Here is a 21351-nt window from a genome sequence, read left to right as displayed (position 1 = left end):
CACAAACATATGTATATATGGATAAATTCTGACCAAACAGTACTACAGCCTATTGATTACACATTATTAGGCTATGAAAAAAAGATGGTAAATTGTATCCACGGCAATTGACGAAGCGACCATTACCGGAGTTGTTAATTCAACCCTGCAAATGTGCATCTAATTGTCAAACAAAGGCTTGTTCTTGCAAAAAGTTACAACTAAATTGTATTTCGTTGTGCAAATGTATTAATAATAACTTCCAAAATAAAAGAGAATAATTATTTGTATTTTTTGGTATGACTTATGTTAAAATGTTCTTTTTCCTTTAAATCATTTTTTATCAAAAATATGTGTTTTATTTTTTACTTTTTTTTTATTGACTAACTAAAATTATCTTTAATCATAAGAAATAATTGAACTTTATCACTAAAACAATCATTGAAATGGTTTCAAAGCACTTGTTCAGTCCATTTCCTTGAATACTAAGGGGGTGGGGTAAAAAAAAATGGACCATCAAATCTCCCGGCAACATCCAGAATCATAATCTGCAAGCTTTTCTGAGTTCAAAACTATTTATAGAATGCGGTCCTCACATTTTGCATACTCAATGTCCTTTAGCGCCTGCACTAAAAATAAATTTTTTGTTTTTTGGTAGGACTGTTATAAGCTTACATGGCAAATTTCAGCGTGATATGTCACATAGTTTGTTTTCTGTGCTACTGTAAACAATGATATGTTTTCCATATATATACATATGTTGTATGTACATATGTACGTACATTTACAAGTTTGCATGTAGATTTACCTATCATACGTATCAACTCATGGGTGGCAATGCCAACTAGCACGTATTGTATATATTGTACTTTATAATAGTTACCGGCATTAGCATAAATAAAAACTCTAGTTCTTGAATATAGTGATTCGAAGATAGTTGAAAACGAGAATAATGTCTCTAAATTTTTTATGAATGAATATTATCTTGGAGGCAATAATAGTAATTTTAGGAAACAATTTTTCGCCAATGGACAAAATTAGGTTTCAGTTAATACGAAAGCATAAAATGAGAATAGCATAGTCTTTCCGGAGATTAAAAAAAAAAAAATAATTGGCGCGAACACTTCTGTTAGGTGTTTGGCCGAACTCCTCCTCCTATTTGTGGTGTGCGTCTTGATGTTGTTCCACAAAGGTCCCCTACAGTTTCAAGCCGACTCCGAACGGCAGATATTTTTATAAGGAGCTTTTTCATGGCAGAAATACAATCGGAGGTTTGCCATTGCCTGCCGAGGGGCGACCGCTATTAGAAAAATGTTTTTATTAATTTTGCTTTCACCGAGATTCGAACCAACGACCTCTCTGTGAATTCCGAATGGTAATCACGCACCAACCTATTCGGCTACGGCGGCCGCGGAGCTACAAATGATCAAAAAGGGCGTGTGCCTTAAACCCCTTCATTTTCCGAGATTTCCATCTTAAGTCTACTGAACTCATAAAAACTTGCATATTTAGAACATTTCAGAGGGCTTTAAATTAAGTAGTATGTAATGAAATGCAAGCAAATTGCGTTTGCTTCTTAAAGGTCACCGGCCTTGTAGGTTTAGTATTGCTTAAGCCAAATATTGAATAATATGTGTATATAAAAACTCTAGTTCTTGAATATAGTGATTCGAAGAGAGTTGAAATCGAGAATAATGTCTCTAAATTTTTTATGAATGAATATTATCCTGGAGGCAATAACAGTAATTTTAGGAAACAATTTTTCGCCAATGGACCAAGTTTGGTTTCAGTTAATACGAAAGCATAAAATGAGTATAGCACAGTCTTTCCGCAGATACAAATGGTCAAAAAGGGCGTCTGCCTTAAGCCCCTTCATTTTCCGAGAATTCCATCTTAAGTCTACTGGACTCATAAAAACTTGCCCGCAGTATTTATTCCAAAACCCTAAATTTATTTTTTCTGTAACCAACAGTTCCTAATTTCAGCAGTTTTCATTGCATATCTGATTCGTATGATACCTATCTGCTACCGCGTGATTCTTAAGATTACTTCATACATCTCGTGAGAGCAACTTTACTAACACTCTTCTCTGTGAGGAGTTGCCGGGCGCGTCCCAGGTGGTGGATAGGGAACCCCTGACATCACAAGAGTGGCCTTCCCTGACGGGGTAGGTTCAACACTTGTGTGATGACTCAAATTTGGCATAGAATCAGGCTGCCATCCGCGAACCCAACTGCCTAGGGAGGAGTCCCGAATAAAACCATCCTTGGTAATGGACAACACAAAGGATATTACTCCAAGTGGAACCCACACAAGTGGCAATCCACCCGCTTCGGCGGCAGGGGTATGGATCTGGAGGCCCCAACCATTACCCAAGTCTCTCAGCTCTATGAGCGAGAGCGCATCCTGGAGGAGACCGGGTTTGCTATCGCAATTTCCTCTTCTTCAAAGTCTGAAAAACGTCTCCCTGATTCGGAGGGCCTGAGTTGTGAGGTCTCTTCGGTGGCAGCACGACCTCCCAAAGCAAACGGGAAATCGAAGAGTGTGGCAAGGAGGGAGAGAAAAACGCGGCGGGCAAGGGTCACGAGGGAGAAATCCTTATGGCGCTCTGCGGGCTCTTCTGCGTCTGTGTCTTCCAAAAGACCTCGGTCAGCGGAAGTGACACCCACGGAAGCCACCAAATCCTCGATTGGCACGGGCGCTCCCAAGCTGTTTCGCTCTCGAGGTAAGCGAAGAAGGACGGTGGCTGAAAGCAGTACACCTCCCATCCCTGCAGCTGCCGCTAATGGCCGAGCCACGACCCCCCAAGGTACGAGCGCGGTCTTAGCGCCAGTCAATGTGGCGGGAAAAAGTTCTACTGAGGCACGCCCCTTTCGGCGCCTCGACAAAAAGTCCAGTGGAGGACGGGGAGCTGGACCTTCGCCCAAGCACATCCAAGGGTGCGGCCAAGCCATCCTATAGCGAGAAGGCTGCTGGCCCACGACCTGTGGCTGCAATTGGTAAACTGGGGCCTGACCATCAGCTGACGGATGCAGAAATCAAATACTGCAAAACTCGACTGATGCGTCAGGTTATTGCCTATCCTTGCTGGTCCTGAAGCCAACGCGACGGCCTATGAGTCAAAGGACGGCACCATAAGGGTGACGTGCGCGCCTCTGGCTAACTTCGAGTGCATCAGGACCGTGGTCAATAACGTGTCCGGGCATCAGCACGAGGCTTTGGCGAGTCCTCTCGTACACCAAGAGCAAAAACCGGGAAGGAAAGGCAGGGGCTCCTCTTGTGCTGCGGGTGGATGAGGCCAGTATTGCTGTCATGGGCTCACGGTACGGGAACCGTCTGAGTCTCTTCTTTGGGACGGTCAGTTTTCACGTCTTTCCTAAATGATTGGCGCGGACGGTTACTGTAGCTACCGTCCCTTGAAGGTGACGCACTACTACCTGGGAAGCCCACTAGTCTCGTGAGGTTCTGTGAGCGGCGCAATCTGGGCCTTATACTATGTTGCGATGCTAATGCCCAGCATACAATCTGAGCAGTAAGTGCAATGGATGGGACTCTCGACTATTCGAATTTATCGCGTCCTTTTGCGTAGACATACATAGCGAGGGCTGACAGCAAGTGTTTGTTACAGCTAGAAGGCAGGAGGTGATTGATCTCACCCTATCAAACTCAAAACATGGGTGGTCAATCAAGAACTGGAGAGTTCTTGCCGAAGATTCGGGCTCAGACCACTGGTACATAGAGTTTCAGTGTGGCGAGGAGGCACAAATGCCATTGTCCTCTAGAAACCCCAGAAAAACGGACTGCCAGAAGTTTAGGGGAGCGTTAACAAAAAGACTTCGAAAAGAACAGGCAGTTGAGGTGGCTGTTGAGAAACTCAACGCTGCCCCAACTGAATGGTTTGAGCCAGCCTGTCCGATTCGACCTGTCCCTAATCGGACTCCCGTTCCTTGGTTTAACGTTGAACCAAGGGCTCCAGAGTCGAGAAAGCTTCTAAACCGGGCCCTCAAGACTAACCTTGCTGAGGAGTGGGAGCGATACCGTGATGTTCAGGAGAACCACAAGAGGCTTATTCGGGAAAAGAAAAGAGCCTCATATAGGGGATTCTTCAGTGGTATTGAATCTCTGAGTGACACGCCGAAATTGGTGAGGATTGTGAAAACGGATCCAACTGCAAAGCTGGGATCACTTAGGAAATCTGATGGCTCCTTCACGGAGCGGCAAAGTGAGACACTCAGCTTGCTGATGGAATCTCACTTTCCTGGTAATCAGATAAGCGTCAGCCGGCAACAACCCTTATTGATAGAGGCGATTGTCAGAGCTGCTACACCTTCTAGGCATGACTGATACGTTAAAATATCTGTGGTGAATGAATGAGGCCGCCATTCGATTGGCGGCTACAAGTCGCCCGGACCAGATAGCATATATCCTGCCATGCTGAAGGAAGGCGCAGAGTCCGTGACAGCAGCCATGAAGAAAGTCTTCTCTGCATGCCTGGCACTGGCCTACATACCACGCTCTTGGAGGATGGTGAGGATCGCTTTCATACCAAAGGTTGGAAGAGACGACTACATCTGCCCCAAAAGCTTTACACCCTTAAGCATGACTTCTTTCATGCTGAAAAGCCTCGAACGACTGGTGGAATTGCGCATACGTCAGAAGTCGCTTAAGGCTCACCCTCTGTCTCCATTTCAGCATGCCTATCAAAGTGGAAAATCCTGCGAGTAGGCACTGCAAAGCCTTGTTGCTAGAGTAGAGCTGACCATCGACAGGAGGAACTACGCTATGCTAGCAGGCACGGCGTAGACCGGGTGCTAGTGAATTGGATTCGTTAGATGCTGCCCCAAGGAATCGTCTCGGTACGAGCAGAGGAAGATCTGCTGGTTTCATCCAGGGTTAATAGAGGTTGCCCCTTTTGCTCTAGGGCATGGTAGTTGATCCTCTACTCAGCACATTAACGATTCGGGCGTCTACGCATAAGCATATGCGGTCGATGTTGCTTGTTTGGTAACAGGCTCTTCGCTTATGAACATCTGCAGGAAAGTGCAGAAAACTCTGGATCTGATTGACACTTGGTGCTGTGCGAATGGGCTAGCGGCAAATCCTACCCAGACTGGTATTGTCCTCTTCGTCAGAAGGAGGAACCTCGATGGACTCGTTCTGCCAAAGTTAAAAGGAGTCACAATCCAGCTATCCAAGGAAATTAAATATCTTGGAGTAATCCTCGATAGTAAGCTCCTATGGAAATCACACGTTGAAACAAAGACATCGAAAGCTCTGGCAGCTTCCTGGCAGTGCAAAAGTGTCTTTGTGAAAACGTGGGGTCTTTCTCCTAGCAAGGTCCTATGGATCTACACGGCTATGATAAGACCCATTATCACCTATGCATCAGTGGTGTGGATGAGTAGACTCTCCCATGTGGGAGTCGGGAGGACCTTATCGAGACTACAACGCACTGTGGCCATCTGTTGCGCCGTAGCTTTTCCGACTACTTCAGGCCCGGCATTAGATGCTCTGCTTGGTTTACCACCACGTGTTTGAAAAGAGATACAGTGTAGTGCTGCCAGAGGCTCAGTTGTGGTCAAACTCAGAAAATGAGCCCGGCAAACACTGTTTTCGCATTTTCACGGATGGCTCCAGCTCCGAGCATGGCTCCGGCTTTGGTGTCTACGTGGAATCCAGCGGGACAAAACTGCACTTTGCTCTTGGAATGCGTGTATCTGTGTTCCAAGCGGAGGTGTATGCAGTTCAAGAAGCGATGAACTTTGTTGTGGAAAACCGATGGAGAGACAGATCTCTATGTGACTGCGGCGACAGCCAAGCTGCGCTTATGGCCTTAGACAGCCCCCCAACCACATCAGAGGTAGTCGAGTCTGGTAAATCCAGGCTGAACTATGTCGGTAGACATAATAGCCTGATGCTAACATGGGTCCCGGGACACGTGGGTATCGCGGGTAACGAGACCTCTGACTCCTTAGCTAAGATGGGCTCTGAGGCCAACTTCTTTGGCCCAGAGCCCGTTTTGCCACTCCCTTCTGCGGCCATCACGGCCACGGTTAGCAAATGGGTAACTACCACCCACAAGCGAGCTTGGCAGGCTGAGACAGGCTGCAGATGGATAAAACTGATGTTACCTGTCATGTCCGATCGACTGTCGCAAACCCTTCTGTCATTAAGCAGAGGGGAGTGCAGACTGCTGGTTGGACCACTTTCTGTGGGCGAAGCACATGGTAAGGTTGTGCATCTCAGACAATGTACTCTGCCCAGGTTGTGAAGAGGATGATGAGACGGCGGGCGGACCACTTCCTGTGTGTCTGCCCCGCCTTTGCTCGAATCAGGTTTGGGGTCTTTGGCACTGATGTGTTAAGAAGCGACCATGGCTCCTTGGCACCATAATATCTACTCAGATTTCTTCGGAGATCGGGTAGATTTGAAAAAAATTAAGAGGGAATCTAAGTGTAGTACAATGTACTTAATTTAAGTCAGAGTGCTGCACTTGCTAGTTGTCCCGACAAAAAAAAAAAAAAAGCAAAAAAAAAACACTCTTCTCTTTTTAGACCGACACTGTCGGAGAAATGCGATCTTCTTGAATATACATAAAATCGTCGATTTGCATAAATAGACAAACCTTTAGCTGATATAACAACAAACACCATAAAAACACATACAAAAAGAAAAAAAAAATACTTTTTAAAAGTTTTAATCCCTGGCCTGTCATAGTATTATTCTGATGGGCTATGGAAAACAAGAAGACACGATTTTTGTTATTTAGTTTTTTGCCACTTCAAAGTAACAGTACCTTTTTATATGATATTCTGAGATATTATGGGAAAAACCATATCTGAAATCAACCAACCATATAGTAAATGTTTAAGAATGTTATTTGTTGCTATTTTTATTACTAAAACTGTATTAAAATATAATACAATTCATAAATATTATTTAGTTCTTCGGAAGCTCTAATTTTAAAAGCAAATTTCAAAACTAATTTTAATTTTCTTTTACTTAAAAAAATACTAAAAATGTATACTAAAAATGTTGCACGATTTAATTTGAGTTAAAAAATTTAACTCACCTTGAATATCGATGATTCGTTGTTGGTTCTTGACTGCAGTCCGGTTTGGGACCATGTGTCACAATCGCCGGGTGCGAATTGAGTACATGGTGCGGTGAAGTATGTACTGAAGGCAATAGATTCGGGGAAAATCGGAATGGGAAATCACTGCGGAAAAGAAATTCAAATAAGTGCTTATGAATTATATATGGTATTCATTTATTTATTCATATAAAAATCTAAAAATGCAATATTTCTTACAGACTATGCAAAACAGACTAATGCTTAACAAATCAAGTCAAATAAGTTAAACCTATAATTACACTGTGGTACAAAAAAAAAAGTTGCAAAAAAACTTTGGATCGGATATGGTGAGGGTTGTAGCCTATGAAAAACTGAAAAGAATGGTATGTATTAAATTTTGAATACACCGTCAAAATCTCGTTTTAGAGCCAAAAAACCGTTTTTAGGCATATTCATGTACAAAATACATCGTATCTTTGTCATTTTTTGACGAAATTAAAATTTTTTATTTCATTTTCCAGCTAAAAGTTTAACCTTGCCAACCGTGAAAGAATTTTTTTATTATCTTTTGAATTCATGGAGATAGAGACCAAAAACTTTCAAAAAATTTGATTTTTTTACTTATTTTTCAACTTTGAGACTAGTTGGTAGCTTTAATTTTATATAAAACATCTAATTTCTCTTACTACATCAAAAGTGTATTTAATTTTCTTTTAATGACCGCTAACTCAAAAGAATTCGTTAGAAATTATCCAAGGAATTGCGTTTATAAGATTATAGTCACTTTACCAGTTTTACAAGTAATGTGATATTTTTTCTATTCTTACTTCCTCGTATTTTTTTTTTGCATTTTATGCACTTTTCTATCCTTTTTCCCCAAAATTATCAGTGTGTAGAGTTTAATAATATGTTTATCTGATACTATAGAATAATAATAAATTTTCCCTCATACTTACGTATGCGCGGTCAAAAATTTGATTACATAGCAAAACTATTCATATATCGATATAAACTATGAAGTTTCATTTCGTTTTTGGCGTGAAAGAATTGTTTGCTGCTATCTTCAATGTTATAAGGAATCAATAAACCGGAACTGTCATGTCGTTTATGTGCTAAAGATACAAAAAACGTGTGATCAGAAATGATTTGCGAAAATCGAAATAGCTTTTGCTACATTTGCGGCTGGTTTATAGATAAGAAGCATCGTTTAAAATTTGAAAACAATAAAGCAATGGTTCTAGTGTATAATGAAATTTTTAACCGCGCATACGTAACTAGTAAATTATATGAACCAGAGTATATTTGTGTGGCTTGTACTTCAAAATTAAAACTAACTCAAAATCAAAAAAGAATAACAATCATCTACAACTTTTGAATCCAATGATATGGAAAAATCAAACTTATCATAAAGAAGAAGATTGCTATTTTTGCCAAACAAATGTTACTGGTCACCATTACAAAACACGTTGTAATATAAAATATGCTGATGTTCTGGCCGTAACAAAACCTGTGCCAGTAGCCGTTGACAATTTGCACACAATGCTTGTAAATGATCAATTAAATTGTAATGAAGATCACCAATCTGTAAATACACTAGATTGTGAAGACAGTGATACAGAAAGTGTTCCTTCTACATCACATTCACCTAAACGCCATCTAATAACTAATGCAGATTACAAAGATATTGTACGTGATTTTAAATTTTCTCGAAGACAAAGCGAAGGTCTTGCTTCACGATTAAAGCAGTGGAATGTGGTAGATAGTGACTTCAAGATCATCTCCGGTTGCAATGATTTTGGGGAAAAATTCCATCAGGAAATGACAGCCGTTGAAAAACGTTTTCAGGGGAAAAGCACTATTAATATGCTTTCAGAGTATTGTTGGTCGCTCAAACGCGAAGAAGACGGTTCAAAGTTAAAGAGAAAAAGATTAAATAAGCATTTTTAAATTTGAAAGATTAAAATGTACTAATTTCATCATTGTCAAAAATATTTTGTGTTATTGAATATTGTTAGATAATTTAATAGACTAAAATGGTTTACGGAATTAATAAATTTTATAGTTTCTATATAACGAAAATATTTATTATTATTCTATAATATCAGATAAACATATTATTAAACTCTACACACTGATAATTTTGCGGAAAAAGTATAGAAAAGTGCATAAAATGCAAAAAAAAAAATACGAGGAAGTAAGAATAGAAAAAATATCACATTACTTGTAAAACTGGTAAAGTGACTATAATCTTATAAACGCAATTCCTTGGATAATTTCTAACGAATTCTTTTGAATTAGGGGTCATTAAAAGCAAAATTAAATACACTTCTGATGTAGTAAGAGAAAATAGATGTTTTATATAAAATTAAAGCTACCAACTAGTCTCAAAGTTGAAAAATAAGTAAAAAAATCAAATTTTTTGAAAGTTTTTGGTCTCTATCTCCATGAATTCAAAAGATAATAAAAAAATTCTTTCACGGTTGGCAAGGTTAAACTTTTAGCTGGAAAATGAAAAGAAAAAAACTTAATTTCGTCAAAAAATGACAAAGATACGATGTATTTTGTACATGAATATGCCTAAAAACGGTTTTTTGACTCTAAAACGAGATTTTGAGGGTGTAATTTCGTCAAAAAGTGACAAAGATACGATGTATTTTGTACATGAATATGCCTAAAAACGGTTTTTTGACTCTAAAACGAGATTTTGAGGGTGTATTCAAAATTTAATACATACCATTCTTTTCAGTTTTTCATAGGCTACAACCCTCACCATATCCGATCCAAAGTTTTTTTGCAACTTTTTTTTTTGTACCACAGTGTTATTTATTTCGTTTTATTATAGACAATGTAACAATTTTTAAAGTTTACAATAAAATTATTTAAAAAAAACTTCTTCTTCTTAATTGGCGCGATAACCGCTTACGCGATTTTCGCCGAGTTCAACAAAGCGCGCCAGTCGTTTCTTTCTCGTGCTGACCGACGACAGTTGGACACACCAAGTGAAGCCAAGTCCTTCTCCACCTGATCTTTCCAAAGCAGAGGAGGCCTTCCCCTTCCTCTGCTACCAACAGCTTGTACCGCTTCGAATACTTTCAGAGCCGGAGTATTTGTATCCATGGTTTGTTCGATAATAGGAGGTATCTCGTTTTATCCTCGTTCACCACCAGACCCATTCGCGTTGCCTCTTTATCCAGTTTGGAGAAGGCAGAACTAACAGTGCGGTTGTTAAGGCCGATGATGTTAATATCAACGGCATACGCCAACAACTGTACGCCCTTATAAAATATTGTCGCTGAGCTATTAAGTTCTGCGGCTCATAAGATCCTTCCCAACATCAGGTTAAAGAAGTCACACGACAGCGAGTCACCCTGTCTGAAACCTTGTTTGGTATTAAGCGGCTCGGAAAAGTCCTTCCCTTTTCTGACGGCGCTACTCGTATTGAGCAACGTCATCTTGCATAGCCGTATTAGTTTTGCGGGGATACCAAATTCAGACATCGCGGCATACGGGAAACTCCTTTTCGCACTGTCGAATGCAGCTTTGAAATCGAAGATGGTGTGTGCCGATTCTCCTTTCATGGGTTTTTCCAAGATTTGGCGTATTGTAAATATTTGGTTGATGTTAGACTTTCCAGGTCTAAAGCCACACTGATAAGGTCCAATCAGATAGTTAACGGTGGGCTTCAGCCTTTCACACAATACACTCGGTAGAACTTTATAGGCGGTAATTGACACAGATTGTAGGATCACCCTTCGTTTGGATATGGCAGAGCACACTGAAATTCCAATCGGCACTCATGCTTTCATCCGACCATATATAGCATAGAAGCTGATGCATGCACCCTATCAGCTCCTCGCCGCCATGTTTGAATAGCTCAGCCGGCAGAATGTCGGCGCCCGCGGCTTTATTGTTCTTTAGCCGCGTTATCGCTATTCTCACCTCGTCATGGCGGGTAGCGGAACGACAATTCCATCGTCAACGATTTGGGTATCGGTATCTTTACATTCTCTGTGAAACGCGCAGCTGCCACTATTTATGAGGTTCAAGAAGTGTTCCCTCCATAATTTAAGTATGCTCCGGATGTAAGTCATCAGATCCCCGTGTTTGTTCTCACAATAAAACGCCCCGTTCTTAAAACCTTCTGTAAGCCGCAGAACTTTCTGGTAGAATTTTCGGGCGTTGTTCCTATTCGCCAGCATCTCAACCTCCTCGCACTCACGTATTTCGTTTCTTCTTTCGGTTAGTAAGTCTCTCTTTTTTTTTAGCTCGCGGTAGCGATCACACATGGCTCGAGTTGCGCCCGATCGCAGCGTGGCTCTATAGGCAGTATCTTTTCTTTCTGCGGCGGCATGACATTCCTCATCGGACCAACTGTTTTTTCGGGCTCGCCGAAATCCGATTTCTTCTTCGGCGGCGGTACCTAGGGAAGGAGAAATGTTGCTCTATTGCTCGTGTATGCCGGTTTGTTGGGCAGTACTCTCTGAGAGCAGGAGTGAGGGTCGGGTGGCGAATCTTCTGGCTGTCTGTTGTGATTGCAGCTTTTGAATGTCGAACACTCTTTGCGTAGTTAGATGTAGGTTTTTTGCTGCACAGAGGCATGTACGTAGTTTGGCTGCAACAAGGTAATGATCCGAGTCGATGTTGGGTCCTCGAATCGTACGTACATCTACAATACTAGAAGCGTGTCTTCTTTCTATCACAACATGATCGATCTGGTTTCACGTGCTCCGATCAGGAGGCAGCCACGAAGCTTGTTGTTTTTCTTATGCTGGAATCTGGTGCTGCAGACTACCATGTTTGGGGCCCCGGCAAAATCGATCAGCCTCTGTTCGTTGCCGGGTGTTTTGTTGTGTAGGCTGAGTTTTCTTTAGAAAATACTTAGAAACAAGTTAAATAATTCATATGGTATCATTTTGAAGTAGTAGTTTGTGGAAGAAAAATTTAGCCCAATATGAAGTGAAAGCATATTAGATAATCTCAAAGTTCTAGAAATCGGAGCATTGGAAGTGTAATTAGATCTAACCATCGCTAAACAGAAAATATCATGATTTCGAGAGCTTCGCTGAGGAATATTGAAATTGATTTCTCTCGAGTAGCAATGGGCCGCCAAACATTCCACTTATCAAATCGAGATCGAAAGTGTCGGAGAGAATAATCCTTCTAATATCCAGTGTTTTTCGATTAATGAGCAAACACCAACTTTTATACAATAAAATTGGATCCGTGAAATTCAAAGAACGCAAAGCATACCACACAAAATCTTTCTGGCCACGTTTAAGCCTACTAATATGACAAGCATAGCATGGTTTCCAAATAAAGACGGCATATTCCAACTTCGAACGCACAGGAGAGGTATGGCAACGTGTGTAGAAGTCGACGGAAGTCCGGAAAGTTACTGATTGCCATAGACTTAGGAGTGGCCAGGACAATCCTCCTGCATACGGTCCAAGCAGCTCACAACTTCCGGGCTTAGCCCAAGTATCCTCTGTGTAGCTCCCGAACATCAGTTTGAGAGCGAGCTAATATGAGAAGGCAAAGCTATCCAGGATATCTGGTTATCCGCTGGATTTGGAACCCGCCACGTAAAAATCCTTCCCCAATGAAAATGCTAACAAAGACTCGGATAAAACTGCTTATTCTGATAACGACCACTGCAAACAAACCGAGGACGATGACTTGAGTGCATGCACCTGTAATGTCCGGTCCCTTAATGGGAAAGGTGCCTCTGCCCGGCTGGTTGATGTCCTCGTGAGAGTCAACGCTGACATCACTGCTGTTTAAGAGATGCAATGGACGGGGCAAGGCATTGGGCCTTGCGACATCTACTACAGCTGCCATATAAAGGAGGCGAAATTCGGTGTTGGATTTATTGTGGCAGAGAGATTTCGTCGCCAAGTACTGTTGTTCACTCACGTGGAAGAGCGTCTCGCAATATTATCTATATCTATAATATTATATTCATTGGCTTAACAAATTAAGAAATAACCCGGATCGAAGCGAAATTTTTTAATGTCTCATACATTTGCGTCCACGCCCCGATGGAAAGGAAAGACGATGTCATCAAAGATTCCTTCTATTAGCGCCTAGAACGTTCTTATGAGCGCTGCTTCCGCCACGACATAAAAATAATGCTTGGGGACTTCAACGCCAAAGTGGGCAAAGGAATTGTTTAGGCCCACAGTCGGAAAATTCAGCCTACACAACGAAACATTCGGTAACGCACAGAGGCTGATCGACTTCGCCGTGGCTCGAAACATTGTACTCTGCAGCACTAGATTCCAGCATAAAAAATACACCAAGCTACATACGTGGCTGTCTCCTGATTGAAAAAGGCGAAACCAGATCGATCATGTTGTGATAGATGGAAGACACGCTTCTAGTGTTTTAGATGTACTATCCGAGGACCCAACATCGGCTCGGATCATTACCTTGTTGCAGCCAAGCTACGTTCACGCCTATGTGCAGGAAAAAACGAACATCTGACATCACAAAGAATATTCGACATCGAAAAGCTGCAATCACAACAGACAGCCAGATTATTTGCCCCTCGACTCTCACTCCTGCTCTCGGAGAGTGCTGTCGAACAATCCGGCATGCTGGAGCAATGGAAAAGCATTTCATTGATATCATCGGCCTTACCAACCGCACTGTTAGTTCTGCCTTTGCCAAACTTGATCAGCAAAGTGAATGGGTCTAGAGGTGAACTAGGACAAAACGAAGTACCTCCTGTTATCAAACAAACAGTTGGCGCACGCGGCGTATCGGCACCCACGTCATTGTTGACAGTTATGATTTTGATGTTGTAAGAGACTTCATTGCTTGTCATGTCGGTCTCCTTACCGCGGGGATGAGGCTTAAGTGGTGAGTTAACCCCATGTTATGGAGATTAACTTACCACGAACTAAGAGGGCAGCTCCATATAGGAATTGGGTATCCATTTATCCGCGGAATGGCGGAATTGGTGACCACCCATGTACTATGTGGAGAGTACCGCACCGACAACCTGGCAGGAGGTATAACATACATTTTCTACAATGTGGCGGCTAACCATGGATCTCTCTGCGCGAGGTAACCCACTTTCGGGAAATCCTCCCGTCGAACAATCGACGGCTCGGGCCAGGCCCGAACCCCACATCCCCCAATGACCGGAACTGACACCCAAGGCTCCGGGGGAAGCGCACTACTAGTGGTGAAATATGGCACATTGACTATGCCAATGGAGAGCAGAGTGAGTGTGAGCGATACACCGTCGTCGAAACGATCTGAAGCAATTGAACAAGTTTTGGAGGATGTGGAGATGGCGGACAATCACTCAGTAGACTCAGATGGATCTCTGGCACCGAGTAAGTCTTTGACAACGGTTAAACCTGGTGCGAATCAGGTAAGTGCCGGTAAAAAGACTGAAGTTATTGGAGTTATTGGAGAGTCGAACGCAGGTGTTGGTCTATCCGCAAGGCAGATCAAACGAAGAAGACATAAGGCGAAGCAAGCCGAAGCATAAGCTAAGGTAAGTACTCAAGCTCCGTCAACTTCGACACCTGTAATGGAAACGGGAAAGCGGGGCAGAACAGAGAATTCCTCTGTAGCGTTGCACTGTTCCCGAAACGAAACGGGGTCTGTGCCACTGACCGGGAAGAGGAGAAAGGGAAAGAAGAGGAAAGTCGAGAGACGGAATTCGGAAATGGCTGCATCCTCGACCCAATCCAAGGCAGACAAACCTTTGCCTGGCAAGGCAAAGGCTAAGGGACCTCAAATGTCGAATGACACTCTTCCGTCAACGTCTGGCGAATCATTCGCGAGAATGGCAGCAAAAGCAATGACGGTGGAGATACATACCGACAAACAAGACGGTCTACTGTCCAAAGGGCAACAAGACTATCTTGACAGCTATCTTTGGAAAGCTATCGGTGAGTCAAAAGACGCGCCGACTTTCGAGGGGAAAAACGTGGTGGACGGCATTCCAAAGGTGCACTGTTCCAATGCTTTTTCCCGAGAATGGTTGGAAAAAGATATAGCAAAAATTCTAGCCTGCGAAAAGAGCACGTTTATTCTTGTTAAGAGTAACAAAGAAAGGCTGGTACGAGCGAGTGTCTGCATTACGGGTCCTTCCTGTAGTTCAGCAGAACTCCTCACACGCATCCGTGTTCAGAACAAAGATCTTGACACGACTCTCTGGAGAGTATACTCGTGCACCAGGCAGAAATCCGCTACCACTTCGGAGGCGGGCTCCCACCTGGTACTGCGTATCGACCTTGGGTCCCTCAAGGTTCTTAAGTCGAAGTACGGATGCCGTCCTCACCTACATCTGGGGCGAATCCATTTCCGTGCCCAGGATAAGGTGGAGGACAAAGCGTAAATATACTCAGTCTAATGACTGAAGTAATATTTACACAGATAAATCTGCAGCACAGCAAAGCGTCTACGGCTCTCCTGTGCCGTAGGCATGCAAAACTGCAAACAAACCCACACATAATACTAATACAAGAACCATGGGTATGTCACAAGCGTATCTGTGGTCTTGGTGCTATGTCGTTGGGACAAATACTTCATTGTGAAGGTAATGTGAGACCGCGAGCATGTATTATCTTGCCGAGGTTGATCGAACACATGATGTTAAAAGAGCTGTGCCCCGGAGATATCGTTGCTGCAAAAATAAAAAGTACTTGAAAATTGAGAACAGTGTCGAAGCTATCATAGTTTCGGCCTACCTACCCTACGACTCTTTACAGCCACCTCCTTTGAGGGAGCTAAGAGAAGTGGTCAAGTATGCAGAATCCAATAATCTGGGGCTAATAGTGGGCTGTGATGCAAATTCACAGAACAATGTATGGGGAAGCAGCAAATGCAACCCCAGAGGTCTCAAGTTACTGGATTTTATCTTGCCATCCGATTTGGTCATTCAAAATACTGGTAACAAACCAACTTTTGTGACCAAACGGAGACAAGAGGTGACCGATTTAACACTTACCAATAGGTCAGTTGGAAATCAAATCAACCGATGGCTAGTTTTGTAAGAGGACTCTCTTTCTGATCATCGTCTTATCGAATTCCGACTGGGAATTGATACAATATTAATACCGTCCCTTAGGAATCCTCGAAATGTGGACTGGGACAGGTATGGTGAGCTTGTAACAGAGCGATTACCAAACCTGAAAAAACTCAAATCAGTAGAAATGATTGAAGATGATACTAAGAAATAAGAAGATACTTTAATCAATTGCTTTGAGGAACTGTGTCCACTCAGGCAAAGCAGACAGGGGAAAGCGGTTCCTTGGTGGAACCCTGAACTGTCGAAGCTTCGTGTACGGTCCAGGAAACTTCTTAATAAGGCCTTGAAGACCAAAACAGAAGAGGACTGGGCTAATCATCGACTTATACTGAGAGAATATAAGAAGAAAGTATGGAAAGCCAAACTTGAATCCTATAGAAATGTCTGTAGTAACATTGAAGAAATGAGGGAAACAGAGAGACTTTGTAAGGTCCTTCATCTAGACCGCTCAGTAAGACTGGATTCCATTCGAAAACCTGATGGTTCATACACCATTTCAAAATCGAAAACGTGTAATGCTCTACTCGAAACCCAATTTCCGGGAAGTAGAACTCTCTCACAGTCTGTCTTGCATTTATTTATTTACCATCCCAATGACGACGCGTAAGAGTAGTATTTATTCCGAAACCAGGAAAAGATGACTATTCCCTAGCAAAAAGTTTTAGACCAATCAGTTTGACATCATTCGTGTTGAAAAGTCTAGAACGAGTGGTGGAGAAACATATTCGAGTGGGGGTATTGCCGATAAGTCCGCTTAGTAGAAATCAATACGCTTACCAGAGTGGAAAATCATGTGAATCAGCCTTACGTGATCTTGTTAGCAAGATTGAAGCCGGGCTGGAAGCTGACGAATACACAATGGGCGTGTTCGTGGACATTGAGGGGGCTTTTGATAATGCCACTTTCGGCTCGATATGTTCTTCTGCCGAACGACACGGAGTTAATCAAACCATTGTAAAATGGATATATTTCATCCTCTCTGAGAGGCTGTTGAAAGCAGTGACGAACTAATCACAGTCAGGGCCAAGCAAGGATGTCCCCAAGGAGGTGTTCTTTCTCCGCTGCTGTGGTGCTTCGTCGTAGACTCTCTACTAGCGGAGATGCAGGAACTCGGTTTTCATGTCCAAGCATATGCGGACGATGTCTGTGCGCTAACATCGGATAAATCCTTAAGGAGGCTTTGAATGAAAGTGCATAGAATTCTTGACAAAATCGATGACTGGTGCATGAGACAAGGACTTTCCGTTAATTCGAAAAAAACAACCATAGTCTTGTTTACGAGAAAACAGAAATTGGATGGACTCAGTCTTCCGACACTGAAAGGTGTGACACCTGATCTTTCCGATGAAGATAAATATCTAGGAGTAATCTTGGATAGGAAGGAATAGGGTCTGTTCCGCAGGAATCATGAATTGGATCGGCGATTATGTAGGCAGTCTACATAAAGAGCGATGGTCCGGTCTAGAACGCTGCAGAACTGCAAAGTGTGACAAGTCCGAACAGAAAACTGTGAAGCTTTCTACTAAAACTTGGAAGGAAGGACGTTCGGTTGATGGTCTGTATCATTACAGGACACAACCCATGGGGTCAGCATATGACCACCACTGGAATCATTGAGGACCCAGTGTGCCTGTCATGCTTGGAGGAGGCGGATAGCACTGAGCACTTTCTCTGTGAGTGTCCTGCCTTTGTTAGAGCACGGCTACGAGTTTTGGGTTCCGATGTCATGAGAATGAGTAATATTCGTTCTCTAAAACTGGAGGATATTTACAGATTTGCCAAAGAATCTAGAAAAATCTCACAGGACTAACTATCTCTATCTCTGTCTCTATTCTTTCCTATCTCTTTCTCTGATACTTTTCTCCTTCCCTCCTTGACTATCTACCCCCTTTCCAGAGCTCTAAATACAATAGGCTTTTTATCCTGAGGGGAGCCATCAAATCTCCTGGTGCTGCTTGGCGCGACCTTTTCAAATTTCAATTTCAATACTTTGATATGTTTCCACAAATTGGAGGACTTTAAACATGCATTGAGTTCATCAGCTGGCGTTGATCGTGGAATCACTGGCAATGTTTGACGAAAATCTCCTGCTAATAAAATCATTGCACCACCAAATGGATAACGATTGCTCCGTAGATCTTGTAAAATATGTTTGTAGTTTGTTATTCTTAACATATGTTTATCTTCTGTTCTTCTTAAAATATTTTTGTCTTTTGTTATTCTTAACATATGGTTGTCTTTTGTTCTTCTTAAAATATGTTTGTCTTTTGTTATTCTTAAAATATGTTTATCTGCTGTTCTTCTTAATATGTTCGTTTTTTGTTATTCTTAAAATATGTTTGGATTTGTTCAGCCCTGCATGAGTATTCTAAGAATTTACTTAACTAGTTTTATTTATTATTTGTGAATGAAATCATTCCTTGTTTCGTTCTGAAACTAAAACAAAAGAAAAAATATTGCGAGGCCAATTACCCGATTTACACGAGGAGACATCTGGAAGGGAAACATTTTGTTCGGAGGCGAAGAGAGAAGGGATTTTGTCTCCCGTACTCGGCGACACGCTTTGCTCTTCTTATTCGTATTTCTTATCTTAAAGCAATTTTTGACAGTTGCTTCATTCGTTTTCTTCTTTTGTGGAAGAAAGTTCTAAGTTATGTGTTGGTTTTCATACAAACGGAAGATAACAACGATGACAAACATCCGAACGCTGCTTGGGAAATGCACGATTATTTTTGCTAGTAAATTAGGTATAAGTTAAAATAGTTATGGGACATGTTTATGTTGATTTCTAATTTTTCCCTGCATTTCTAGATACCCAAGTTAATTATTTACATATGAAGTATTTTTAATTAAATTTTTTTTATTGAAGTATAAGAATTTATAAATATATTTCAATAAAAAAAAACAACAAATTATTTATTATTTAACCAGTTTGCATTTTTCATTCATATATTTAAGAAACTGTTGTCGAACACTCTCTGCTTTACATGTAAGCGCGTGCTAGAATACATCCGAACCAGACGATGCTAAAGTATTAAATGTCAAAATGTCGCGGAAACATTTTTGCCCGTGTGTACGCGAATGAAACATCAAAAGAGAATTTCCAGTGTCTCCCTTCCAGATGTCTCCTCGTGTAAATCGGGTCAATCAAATCTATAGCTCTTACATATTTTGATTTTTCAATTTGGTCGGGCTCACGATATTATCGCTTTTGTGTGAACGCATTAGATCCTCCAACGCAAACACGCACACACATGAACGCGCAATATTTGTACGGGTAAAAGAAAAGGGCTGTTTTAGGGTTTTCCCTGGAAATTATTCAAATTTTTCTCACCGTAAAAACTAGCCTTGGACTTCAAGGAACATTTAAAAAAAAAGAATTACTAAGATTCTCGTTGTTGAGTTATGCGCTTACCAACACATTTTGCGATTCATTTTTATATTATAGATATGAAGTTCATTATTAAGTAACGAACTCCACTGGGAGTTCTTACACGAAGTTATTCTTCTTTAAATTGTAGGTAAAAATAGTACTTATTGTTATTGTTATGACAGATTGTGTGAAATACATGGAGAAAAATTGGAACAACTGTGCCGACTAACTGTAAAATAAATTTTAGCCCTGAGTATGTTCAAATAATTTTGAGACCGTGGAAAATTTGGAGATTATAATTGGCAATATTATTCTTATTACCACTTTTGAATACTGGATGAATAGTTGTTACTTTCCAAGCACCTGCGAACTCTCCCCGTTCAAGGGTTTTATTGAACAGTACTAAAAGCAGATATGTAATTGCAGACCCGTTTTTAAAAATATACGAAAATAGCCCATCTACATCAGATTTTGTTGATGTTCTGAGTTACCGAATACCACCTTCAACATCAGAAAGCTTTAAGGTTAAAAAATCAATATTGATTGAGGAATTCAGGTTGAGAATTGAGGAATTCACGAATCAAATACGTGTCTACTTGAAAATTTGAACGGAAGAAATCTGCAAAAAGATAAGCTGCATCGATAGAAGAATATCCTTGAGTTTAATTATAGTAGACAACAGCATGATACCATATCGTCAGAGGGAACTATAATTTTAGCTTATGTCCGATTCGAACTTAAGAATATAATTTCGTTTTAAATTCCTAACCAAAGACTTAAGTTCACTAGAAAAATGCAAATATTTATTTTTATAAGTGATATAATTTTTTAGCTTAAGCATTGTGAAATATTTGTTTCTCAAATTTTTAAGTTTTCTTAGTTTCTTAGTTTGCCAATCTATTCTATAACTAGTCTTTTTTATCACAGGTTTATTTTTTTACAAATATGTTTAAGCTTAAAAATATCATAATAACTAGAAACTTCATCCCCAGAAAATAAGGAATCCCAATGTAAAATGTCAACTGGTAAATGAATAATATCAAAATCAAGTTTTTTGAAACAAAATTCAATAGTCTCATCATCAGAATAAAGGTCATAAAATTCACATAATTCTATATGAAGGATAAGTGGAAGATGGTGGTAGACTAATATCGAAGTCACCCAGATTACAAAAGTTGTCATTATTAGATGTTAGAGCTAAAACATTATCCATATGCGCTTTATACAGTGTATCAATATTTCACGGGGGAATATATGACGGGCAAATCATTCGCGAAAACACATAGCTGATCTAGGAGTGTATCATTCATCAGTGATACAAATTATGAGCAGTACTTTCGCTGAACTGCTATTAAAACTCACCTCAGCTATATATGTAGATCCGTTTTCTTGACATCACGATCATTACATGGTATAAATGTAGAAAGGTATAAAAAATAATCCATGTGTTAATTAAACACTTAAAGTTAGCTAGATTTAGTTCTCAGCCCAGAAACATTTTGATAATAATTTGTTTCACCATTTTTAAGGGCGATTGTGCATCATTTTTGTGAAAAAAAATGAAAGGGTCAGATTTGTACGCACTTATGCTATATGTTAGCGACGAGCACCTTTCAAAAAAAAAAAAATGTTCTGATACACCCAATTTAAAACTAATCTTTCTGAATGTATTTATTGTAATTCAGTATCTTTGTTAATGAGTTTATAGCACACCAACAGCTTCGCTTCAATTTTCGCCTGCCTCGACACATAAGTCAGGCTCACTCAGCTTCACTAACACTGGGCGCACATGGCGATAGGTGTAGCCGTTTGAATATTGGGGCAACTTGTAGCTCATTATTATTATTGTAACCAATCACAATGGGCTTGTTTAAT

The 21351-nt window shown here is 41.0% G+C and overlaps 1 protein-coding gene across 1 annotated transcript in view; it reads right to left on the bottom strand.

The window, feature by feature from the left end:
* Window positions 1-21351, bottom strand: part of LOC128870454 (protein pangolin, isoforms A/H/I/S-like) — a 191099-nt gene that overhangs the window by 15275 nt on the left and 154473 nt on the right. Inside the window, exon 4 of the mRNA XM_054113120.1 lies at window positions 7052-7198. Coding sequence (XP_053969095.1) covers window positions 7052-7198 — 147 coding nt within the window. The remainder of the gene's footprint in view (window positions 1-7051; window positions 7199-21351) is intronic.

Source organism: Anastrepha ludens, chromosome X (genome assembly GCF_028408465.1).
Source record: "Anastrepha ludens isolate Willacy chromosome X, idAnaLude1.1, whole genome shotgun sequence".
Taxonomy (NCBI): domain Eukaryota; kingdom Metazoa; phylum Arthropoda; class Insecta; order Diptera; family Tephritidae; genus Anastrepha; species Anastrepha ludens.
This window is presented reverse-complemented; position numbering and strand designations above follow the sequence as displayed.